This window comes from Diospyros lotus, chromosome 5 (genome assembly GCF_014633365.1).
Source record: "Diospyros lotus cultivar Yz01 chromosome 5, ASM1463336v1, whole genome shotgun sequence".
Lineage (NCBI taxonomy): Eukaryota > Viridiplantae > Streptophyta > Magnoliopsida > Ericales > Ebenaceae > Diospyros > Diospyros lotus.
The window spans coordinates 38,157,578-38,168,631 of NC_068342.1; the positions used below are offsets into that span (position 1 = coordinate 38,157,578).

Below are 11,054 nucleotides of genomic sequence, written 5' to 3' on the forward strand. Positions count from 1 at the left end.
TTTAATTTTTTCTATATAATTTTTGTTTGGTAACAGTCCAATTACTTGACAATAATCCTTTTAAAGATCTTGCACAGAAGTGCTCACGTGTACTGTTTCACTCATTATTTTCTTTGAAATATCAATCTTTAAATAATTATGGATGATCAAACCCTATTTTTAATCCCTTAAAAGCCAAGTATTGGAGCATTCAGATAAATTAGTATTCAATATGTTGAAATATTGTCTCGAGTATATGGTATAAGAAGAAAAAAAGTGAAAGCAGTGAGTGATGGCAGTGCGCTAGAGGGCCATTGAAAAATTAGATAGAAGTTTATATCTCAAACTGTAATTAATGGAAATTGGGGGGGGGTTAAACGGTAAATATCTAATGCCTTCTCTAGAAATAACCGCTAACTCTATAAATAGAGTGCTAGGGGGTGTGTGTGGCCATTCTATTCTCTTCTATTGTAACGAGTGCATTGTATTCTCTGAGAGGAAGGCTAGAGTTCTGTTTTTAGCTTTGTAATCTTGGGAGAGAAGTTGCTGATTTTGTACTCGGGAATAGGGGGGAGATCTTACTGTTGTACTGGTCTTTCTTCTCCTTAATAAGACTGCTAGGAGGGCTCTTTGAAGGCTGGATGTAGGTTTCCTCAAAGGAAATCGAACCGGGATAAATCCGCGCCTATTCTTGTGGTTTGATTGTTTCTTGTTTTATTTTCATTCTGTTTTGATTGCTTATGTTTCTGTTCTCAATTCCTATTATCGCTGGGTGAATTTGAGAGTGCTGAGAGATGCATATATCCTCTAAGGATAATTCTGCATGGTCCTTGGATAACACAATACCTATAAAGACAACGGATTCTTGTTTCTGTTGAGAGGAAGTTGTATGCAGTTTTTGGTCCTCTGTTGTCATAGTAGTGATGATGTATGATAAGGCCTAAAAAGCTATGACTTTGTATGGTTTTCTATTATCTGTTATTGTGTGACCATGGCATGAGTTTTATTCTGTGCTTCCTGTGTACCTTCTTTACTTTCTTTGTTAATAAATTTATATACAGTTTAAGCAATGTTCTCTGGGAATACATTTGACTAAGCAGCTCATATACAATTGTTAATGTAGGTGAACTGCATTCTTCAAGATGTTCAATTTACAGACCAAAAACGATTTAAGCAGTTCGTTTCCCAAAGCAAAGCAAGAATGGAGGTATCCATTGCTGTCCCAAAATCAATTCTTATCCCTAGTAAATTTTACTTATTTGCCATATTATATGGGCTGTTATTTCAGAACCAAATAAGGGGCAGTGGCGATGATATTGCAACTGCGAGGATGGCTGCAAAGCTAAATGCTGCAGGGTGGATTTCTGAACAAATGGGTGGTGTCAGGTTGGCGACTGGACTTTTTTCTGTTGATTAGAATTGCTTGCTTGACAAATTAGTCATGTTGTCCTTTGTCTGCCTTTTGGTATGCAAATTTATATTTTGGAGTGGGAGATGCTTTATTGGATTTGCAATATATCACGTGCATCAGTTTATATTAATGTGCAATTCTGATTATTTACAGTCATCAGTGGAGGAAATCATTCCTGTTCTTTTCAATAACAATATTGAAAAAGTTATTAGATGTTCAGTATGTAGGTTATTAGGTATTATGTTTTCTTATTTACATAACAGAATAAATATTAATATTTAACCACTTATGGGACTGAATTTACTTAATTTTTATTTGTTGTGTTTTACAGTTACCTGGAATTCTTACAAATTCTTGAAAAGAAAGTTGATAAGGACTGGGATGAAATCTCGCAGTCTCTTGAGGAGATCCGCAGGTCCTTAATTTCAAGGAAAGGTTGCTTAATAAATTTGACTGCTGATGGGAAAAACCTTACAAACTCTGAGAAATTTGTGAGCAAATTTCTTGACATGCTCCCAAGCAGTTCCCCTGTTGAATCAGTTACACGGAATGCTCGACTTCCTTCAATAAATGAAGCCATTGTGGTACCTACTCAGGTAAACTATATAACATTTTCCCAATTGTTTGTCTTTTTACATATTCTGCATTAATGTTGGACTTAGGGACTCTCCACTCTCCATATTTACAGGTCAATTATGTTGGAAAAGCTGCTAACGTCTATGAGACTGGTTATGAGCTCAAGGGAAGTGCATATGTTATTTCTAAGTATATTGGTAACACATGGTTGTGGGATCGTGTGCGTGTTAGTGGTGGGGCTTATGGAGGCTGCTGTAAGTTTGACACACACTCAGGTATAATTTTCAGTTGCCTTGTTGGCAGACATTTATGGATGTTAACTTCAAGCCCCTCACTCTTAGATTTCCTTATTTAGGGGTCTTCTCATTCTTATCTTATCGAGATCCAAATTTGTTAAAAACACTTGATGTCTACGATGCAACTGGCAACTTTCTCCGTGAATTGGAAATGGATGATGATGCTCTTACAAAAGCAATTATTGGGACTATTGGTGATGTGGATGCATACCAGCTACCAGATGCGAAAGGATATAGTAGGTAAGTTAGCAGCATTTTCTGTGAGGTGCAAAATTTAAGAATATAATCCAGTGCGTGCAATAATTTCACTGAGCACAAGCTATTACTGTCTTTTTCTTCTTTCCTATTCAGCTGTTACTGTGTGTCTTTGATTGTGCTTAATCTCATAGTTTCATGGGAATGATAAAATCTGTGGATATATGGTTTTGGAGGTTATGAATTGGCTGATATCACATACAAAGGTATTGTGGACTTTAGCTGTGAGAATGTATGAAAATAAAAGGAGAAAAGTGCAACATCCCTTCAGAAAGTCTTTTACGGTTGTGTTGGTCACTTTCTTCTGCTGTTGGTCAATGTTGTCTGAATGTTTTCATATTCATATGGAGTAGGGGGCCTATTTATGTTTGTTTCCCAGGGATTTCTGATAATACTCTCAAGGTCCTGAATTGTGTGGTTCATCAAATACAAATGGAACTTTATTTTGTGAAGCAGTGCCATTGCTTTCACCATGTGAATATGCTGGAGACTTGTGCAGTGACAAGAACCTAATGAAAGTGAATGTAAATCAATACCGAGTTTAAAACTATTGGGAAAAATAGAGTCAAAGTTAGAACCTTGTAGAGATTTCTGGTATTTTATCTCTGTCTTCTGTGTATCTCTTGTTTATTTTCTATGTAATTAATGGTATTAATGCATTCTCAGTTTGTTACGATACTTACGTGGAATCACAGAAGAAGAAAGGCAAAGAAGGCATGAAGAGATATTGTCGACAAGGTAAAAATGAGATTATTTTGTTTGCAAAAATGGATAAATGCCTTTTGGGAAAATTTATATTGCATATTGCAGCTGATGCACCATAATATCACATATATTGCTGCCATCAATGCTGTTGCTGTTACAGCTAGTCTGATGACATGATATTCTATCTTGAGATTTATACTGCAACATTGGATGCTTGAGCTTTTAACTCCAAGAAACATATCAAGTATCTGGGTGTCCGCTCAATACTCTTATGCTGAATAACTTCATTATCTTTTTTAGCTTGGCAGGAAGGATAAACAACCACTAAAAGCTTTTTTCACTCGTTTACTCAAGATTATTTCAAATAAGTTTTGTCTAAGTACTTAAATCATGTTATATGTCTGAAAGAGGGAAAATAAAGAAGGGTGGGTTTGGACTGTTGAATACTTCTTTACATTATGAAAGCACCACAACTCTCTGTCGTTTCTCCTGTGACGGCCAGGATCTTCATATGCAAGCTGTTTTGTTTAGCTTATGCCCTTTATGATGTTTTATCACTCAATCTCTTCTTTTTTTTTTTAATTTTGTCAATTATTAAGCATGAATTACATGAAATTGATGTTATACATGAATTGAAAAAGAATCTACCAGTCCTTCGTATATTATTGGTATTTTATTTTTTGTTGGGTTTAAATAGAATTAGATTACTGTAAATGAGTGTATAACTGTCTAGGAACCTCATTCCTTCTTTCATTTGTTTAACTATGTTGTTGACTAATGATCAATCTAAATGTCAGTGTAAAGTGCCCTGTGGCTTGGGAATTCTTCTTAGGAGCATAAGCATTACCTTAAGTATTGCAATAAAAGAATCCATGTATTGCACACTAACAAAAATTTTCTTCTGTTCGAAATGGCTTTAACCTGACAAAAATTGGTTTAACTTTTCTTTCAACTCTTTCTCCAAAGCTTGAAAGATTTCAAGGAATTTGCGGGTGCTGTTGAGGCAGTTAAAGATAAAGGGGTGGTGGTTGCTGTGGCATCTCCAGAAGATGTTGATGCTGCAAACAAGGAGCGCCCTAACTTCCTTGAAGTGAAAAAGGTTCTTTAGGACCCCTCTGGAAGACGTCTCTGATGGTAATTGATTATCTTGAGTCATTTTTTTTTGTGTGTGTGTGTGTGTGGGTGGGTGGGGGGAATAATTGCTTTTCACACAGATGTAATACTTTTCCAATTGACATTCCATCTCGAAATTCACTACAATGGCTTCATTTTTGTTTTTTTTTTTTTTTTTTTCAGTTTGATGTAATATACAAGTTTCGCCATTTGTTTCAGCGGTAAGTTTATGGAAAGTACAAAATCGATCAAATAGCTCAAGGAAATTGGATTTTGTTTAAGCTTAAATTTGGTAATAAGGAGTAGATTTAGATATTTTAAAAATATTTTCTGACAATATATTATATTTAGATAAAAATAAAAGTATATGTATGTAAAGTAAAGTAAACTAAAACTTATTTAATATTTAATATTGTCTCATTACATGGTTCATAAATTTAAGAGCGGAGGGGCTGATGCTAATGTGGATGACTAAGCAACCAAAAACATAGAATTTATAATCTGAATGAACCCAAAAACGGAGATGAAACATCATGAACGATGAAAGCTGACTGGTTACAGTCCCAATTGTACCCACCCGCCCACCCAACCATATGTGAATTGAACTCTAAACGTCACTGGTTCTGACTTGTCTGGACACTGATTTCTGACTTGTCTTGCATCGTTTAGTTGCACGGTAGACGCGTCGAGTACATTGATTTGTTGCTGGTTAATAAGGTGAAACCTTAAAAGATGACAGGGCCCCTCACATCTTCTGTCAATCCTTTTAAGTCCACCACTCTCTCGTTTAATCTCAACTTATAACCTCAATCTATACCTCTCTTAAACTGAAAAAAATCAACGTGTTGGATGGTGGGTCGAGTCCAGTTGACATTTCTAGTGTTGAAACCGTTCATTTTTATCCCAAACAATTGACAATGGGCGGCTTCTTAATCTTCAGCAGTGAAATGGAGGATTGTGTAAGAGATTTCAGTGACATTTTAACTCTACTTTTGGCATTTTGGTTGTGCTTTAGTGCAGGTGGTCACCTGTGTGTAACTACCCAACTGCCAAGAATTAACCCGTTGGGTCTCAAATTTAATCTCCCCAAGGGAAGAGCACTGAGCACCACTACATGGACCATGAGGTCTCAAATTAAATAGCCATCTGTTCCCTCCCTAGTAAGTGACTGTTGTTGCATCTATGTTTCATCTACCCTCCTTTCCCTCCCCCACCAACTGTATTTTTTCACTGCCCTATAGCCCATACTGCCTGCATATTAATACCCCCTTTTCTTCTACATTGCCCATGCATGTATTCCAAATTATTTTCGTACCATTTTGTTTTATCCAAATTTCCTGTGGATTTGGATCCTTTTTACAAACATAACATCTCTTATGATCCACTTTTGATATTTTTGGTCTCTATGGCTTATTTCCATTTTAAACAACTCCTTATGATTAACTTTTGACACTTTTGATCCTTTACTTATTTCATACTCCCAAGTCAAGACCTCATTTGGGTCCTCATAATTTTATTTTGATATTCTGGGTAGTTATTTACCTTTATGTTTCATACTGCAAATATAACATCAAAGATTATTTACCTTATATATATATATATATATCAATGTAATGAAGGATCCAATATGTATGTGTGGAAATTAAAACTTCATCTATCTACTTTCTTCTTTCCTAAATGCATCATCTACATTGAGAAGCTGGGAGCTGCAAAGGGTCAGAAAGAACGAATGCATATTACTGATAACCAACCCACTTCCCACTTCTTTAATATACACACACAAGCAAGCACCTTTAGATCTTAAAAACTTGAAAGAGGGGAGGGTAAGATAGGGCTCGAAACGATTTGAAATTTCAGATCCGAATTCCAACCCATTTAGTCGATGGATCCTGATTCATGGATCCATTTGGAACCGAGAGACTCAATTTCCCAAATCGATTACACGCAACCCGATTAATATATAATATATGTAAGATATATTGTAACCTAAAGTAGTATAAAATATTATATAAATTATTCTCATAATAGAATATTTTAATATATAATGTATATTATAATGTAAAGTATTATATAACTTTTTTATATAATATACATTATGAGAATAGTTAAAGTTAATTCTGACTATAAAATAGTTATAATTTGAACTTATTAAAACGATATTTTTTTTATTTATTAATCTCTCGTCTCTTCTCCATTTTTCTTTGTTTTTAATCTTTTTGCACTATTCTCTTCTTTCATATTTAATAACGACAATAACGAGCAGATCTGAAATAGGAGCTGCTAACGGGTAGATTTGGAGCAAAATGTTCTAATGTTAAAGATGACAGGACAAATCGATCAAAAAAGATGAAGTAGCAGTGACGGATGAGGGATGCCTATTCCATTACTGTCGCTTTTTCTTATCACTTGTTTAGTGAGAATAGACTAAGGAATATTTGTAATAAGCAAAACATTTGTCCTCTGTTCCATTGTCTTTGTTTGTCATCGTTGTTTCATCTTCCTCGATTCATTAGTATTATCATATTTGATGTTGCAATTGTCTATTGTAGACCTGCATGTTGTTGTCGCTTTCGTCACTATTCTAGATATGTTTGACATTGTTGCTATTGCTTGTTAAATCTACAAAAAGAGAAGAGAAAAGAAAAAATGAGGAAAGGAGAACAAAGAAAGTTGATAAAACGATGCCTTTTGATAAAAAAAAAAAAAAAGATTGTAAAACAACACTCTTTTAGGAAAAACAACTTCATTTTGATGAGTCTAGATTGCAACTTATTTTGTGATGCAAACTAATTTTAACTAATTTTAACCATATCCATATCTATTTCATTTAATTTATGCTTATGAATTTGAGTAAACAAATCTCAAGAAAATACTAGATCCAAGCAAATGAATCACAATCGGGTTATATCCAAATATCGACCCAAATCTTTTAAAACCTTAAGATAACACCATAAAATTTGAGATTGAATTAAGATAACAAATTATCTTCAATATACTCGTCCAAGTATCTTGACTTATAGCTGTTAGAGGTTTTTAATTCATTTAAAACATAAGGATGATCCATACTTAGTGTGAATAATTATTTTACTTTTTTTTATCTTATAATTTTATTTTTTTCTACTTCCTTCAAATCTTCCATTTCGAGGGAGCATAATCGTGATGGGGATTTTGGTGTGTGTGTGTGTGTGAGAGAGAGAGTGATAGAATTGTTTATATATATAAGGATAAAATAATTACTTTCGATTTCGATGTTATGTTAAGGCAAAGGAGATCAATATAATTTTTAAAATATAAAAATAATTAGTGTAATATTGTAAAACTTTATAAATAGTGTGAGAAATTTATTTTAAAAATAATTATTCTCCTTTTAAAAGCTCTTTTTAGCATTTTTCTTTCAAGAAACGCGAAAAACAATCTGCTCTCCTACAGTTGTACTGACGAAGCAAAAGAAAAAGAAAACTAAGAGCTACAGCTATAGCGCGCCACGTGGCGATAGCTGATTCGTTGGGCGTCGGATCTTGAACTATTCTGTCACCCTCAACGGCCCAGATCTTCCTCGCTGCCTACTCTCTGTCACCGTTAAGCGAGGTGAGGACCACACCATCCAACAAATCTCCACCGTCCGATCCAATCCATCAACGTCCATCATCATTACTACTCTAAAGCTCTTCTTAATCAGTTATCAGAGAGAGAAGGTTCAGATAATATCTACACACCCGTATACGTATTCGCGGGCGCGTGTGTGTATATATATATATGTATGTATATGTCTGCATATTCAGTATTGTTGTTGTTGCGGATATTCTAGCGATGGAGAGTGGAGTACCGAGGAGGAGAAAGATGGAGGGTGCGAGTTCTGCGGCATCCGTCAAGAGAAGGAAGTTGGCGTCCGATAATGACGAGGAGGAGGTCGTTAGCCACTTCTGCGGCGGCCTGAGTTCGCCGGCGGAGTCCGAGACTTCTGGTCTCGTTCCGGTGTTTCGTTGCTCGAGTAACGAGTTGAGCGAGTTGGTCAATGGAGAATTCAGATCCGTGGATTCGAAGGTAAACTGAATTTGACGCATTCGGTTGCGTTTGTTTTGCTTTTCGCTTTCGTTTGGTTGCTCGTTTAATCGTTTTCTGATTGTGAATTGAAGGTGGAATCACTGGCGGAGGGTCTTGAGACTGAGATCTCAACGCTTGTTAACAGTCCATTCAGGTGAGTTTTATCACTCATTAATTGAATTCAACTTTAATTCTATCATATTCACGTACGTCAGTTCTTTCTATATATTCTGCGAAATTGAAACGGCGCGACGATCTCGGACGGTTATCCGTGTGAACATTCATTTTCCTTCTCGTCGTGCCTAGGCGTTAAATATTTGTTTAGCACTCTTCCTCCTGTAACGGCGATAGTACTGTTTCGTTATTTGCAGTGAAGAGACGATTCCTGCAGGCGAGCATAGCGCGGAGACAGTCGAACTGGAGAGTTCGACGGTAACAAAGGCATCGCCGGCGAGAGCCACCCGGAAAAATCCGGTTGGCGAAATGCCGTCCATGGTGGAGATCCAGGAGTTCTTTTCCGCGGCCGAGAAGTCCGAACAAAAACGATTCACCGAAAAGTACGTAAGCGCTCGCCTGCGCCCCGCGCGCGTGATAAGCTGAACTGCCACCACTTTATTGGATTTATCGTAACAATGACCAGAAAACAATTATTGTTTTGCATTCAGGTACAATTACGATGTAGTGAAGGACGTGCCATTGGAGGGCCGGTACCAGTGGGTTCGATTAAGGCCATGATGAAGAAGAAAAGTAGATAATCAAGAGGGTACATCGATCGAGATCGAATAAAAAGTGACACGGGTGCCGGAGAAGCATCTGTTTGTTCTTGAAAATTGTCTTCCTAATTGTATGTATAGCTTTCCATATATCTATTTGCGAGAAGAAGCTCTTGGATTCAGGGACGATATATGATCAGAGAAGCTTCGTCAATCTTCAGGATGTGATGAACAGTCAATATCTCGGATAAAATTCACACATTATCTTGAGCCCTACACTATACTTAATTCTTCGTCCTCTCTCTTGCCTGCGCGCATTATTGGTGGTCCAGTGCAGAAGGACGTCGATCAGTAAATTTTACGGCAAGTGAATTATTATTAATTTGAAAATGAAAAGTGCACTTTGTTTGAGCTTCGTTCCGGTCTTTTTCCGGATCTAGATTTGTCGCTTTGCATCCATCTTTATGCCCACTTTTGCAGATTTATTTTCTTCTTCAAATATAACGTACGTGATGGTTTCGTTCGGAAGCCTCACATTCCCTATCCGGGAGATTCCCGTCTGGACCACTCATGACTTGCAAATTACTGGGGTCACCTAAGTATATATGTAAGAATTTTCTTTTTTCTGCTAAACACACACAAGCAACCGCCATGGATTGAATCTCTTTTGGAAGATCAAACCAGCAATATGTATATATATGCTTGTGCTTAATCAAACAAAGAAGCTAGAGCTAGCGTACAGAAATGGATAGCATATATATATATATATATATATCCTCCTAATTAAGCATTTCATAGGCAATAGATTTGGGCATCGGGAAAAGAAGAAGTAGAAGAAGAAGTAGAAGTGACTGATCGACAGGAGATATTGAAATTCAGAAGATTGAATGTGCGTGCAGGGTAAGCATTAATATAGATAACTAAAAGGGATATTTATATATATATAAACAAATATGTGGGGTAGTGGAGCAGATGCATGCACGTTGTCTTGGGATGCATGTGAATTCCCTTTCGGCTAGCTTTTCATCATCCACATTTCAACTGCACAACACATGGCAAGAAAAGCTCCCAGTCACAGCCAATGCGTATATATATATATATATATATAAACAAAAAGAGAGGAGCCTCTCTTGAACGATCATGGTGCCGACGGAGTGCTTCTCCCCTGACTGGTAATTGCTTTGGATCTGATGCCCAGATATATGTATATATTATAATGAGAGAGAGAGAGAGAGAGAGTGAGTGTGTGTCATTTTGCAGTACTTCTTTGGATCTCCCTTTATAGTTTACTATAGAACTTACTACATAGTCGATGATGTGTGTGGTTAAAAACTAGCTAGAGAGCTTGGAATTGGTGTGGTTCTCGATCATGGCGTCGTGAATGTTCATGGAAATTTTGGTCAGTGACAGAGCCAGCCAGCCAGCCCTCCCTCCCACATTCCCAACCGTAGTTAAGGAGATGCGCAATACTGCTGTGCTGATCCTCTCTCTCTCTCTCCCTCATAAATTATATACATAAAATATACATAGGCCTCATGCGCAATACTGCTGAACTTGGAGCATCCAATGTGTTGTCTGAATAAAATATACACACAGTACTCATCTGGATCCCCCCCCCCCCCCCCATCCCAGTCCATCTCTTAATTTGTTTCAGATCCCCAGACCACCTAACAGATACTGTTTTGATGAAAAAGAACAGATGTGTATGTAATGTACCCATTTTCATACACACACACACACACATATATATATATGGAGACATTTTTCTTTTCTTTTTATATATGTAGTCTTCCTTCCTTCTTTTTGTAATTATTATAAATCTCTTTCATTTTATATATGTATACTGTCTCACTTGTACGTTTACATGTCTTCTTGCTCATTTTATCATCTAGTTTTGTTCTACCCTTTTACAACCCACCCAATTCTCTATCTATCCGTTAGTTAGGCTTGGACCACCCATTC

The 11,054-nt window shown here is 36.6% G+C and overlaps 2 protein-coding genes across 6 annotated transcripts in view; both read left to right on the plus strand.

Moving 5' to 3' along the window:
- Positions 1-4,421, plus strand: part of LOC127802509 (presequence protease 1, chloroplastic/mitochondrial-like) — a 30,347-nt gene extending 25,926 nt beyond the window's left edge. Inside the window, exons 13-19 of one of the 5 annotated variants that reach the window (XM_052338347.1) lie at positions 1,103-1,186; positions 1,268-1,365; positions 1,722-1,986; positions 2,079-2,241; positions 2,322-2,502; positions 3,184-3,255; positions 4,189-4,421. In XM_052338347.1, the coding sequence (XP_052194307.1) occupies positions 1,103-1,186; positions 1,268-1,365; positions 1,722-1,986; positions 2,079-2,241; positions 2,322-2,502; positions 3,184-3,255; positions 4,189-4,330 (1,005 nt within the window). In that variant the 3' untranslated portion in view covers positions 4,331-4,421. The remainder of the gene's footprint in view (positions 1-1,102; positions 1,187-1,267; positions 1,366-1,721; positions 1,987-2,078; positions 2,242-2,321; positions 2,503-3,183; positions 3,256-4,188) is intronic. The other 4 variants (XM_052338346.1, XM_052338345.1, XM_052338344.1 and 1 more) reach the window with 4 other exon arrangements.
- A 3,607-nt stretch (positions 4,422-8,028) lies between these two features.
- On the plus strand, positions 8,029-9,507 carry LOC127802520 (cyclin-dependent kinase inhibitor 7). Its single transcript, XM_052338362.1, has 4 exons — positions 8,029-8,379; positions 8,472-8,533; positions 8,751-8,936; positions 9,045-9,507. The coding sequence occupies exons 1-4, from the start codon at positions 8,092-8,094 to the stop codon at positions 9,112-9,114; spliced, it is 606 nt and encodes a 201-aa protein (XP_052194322.1). The 5' UTR covers positions 8,029-8,091; the 3' UTR covers positions 9,115-9,507.
- Positions 9,508-11,054: the final 1,547 nt, after the last annotated feature.

Coding starts and splice junctions, on each gene's coding strand:
- LOC127802520 (XM_052338362.1), top strand. CDS start 8,092: ATGTATGTATATGTCTGCATATTCAGTATTGTTGTTGTTGCGGATATT. Junction 8,380..8,471: donor TCAGATCCGTGGATTCGAAG/GTAAACTGAATT, acceptor TGTGAATTGAAG/GTGGAATCACTGGCGGAGGG. Junction 8,937..9,044: donor CAAAAACGATTCACCGAAAA/GTACGTAAGCGC, acceptor TTTTGCATTCAG/GTACAATTACGATGTAGTGA.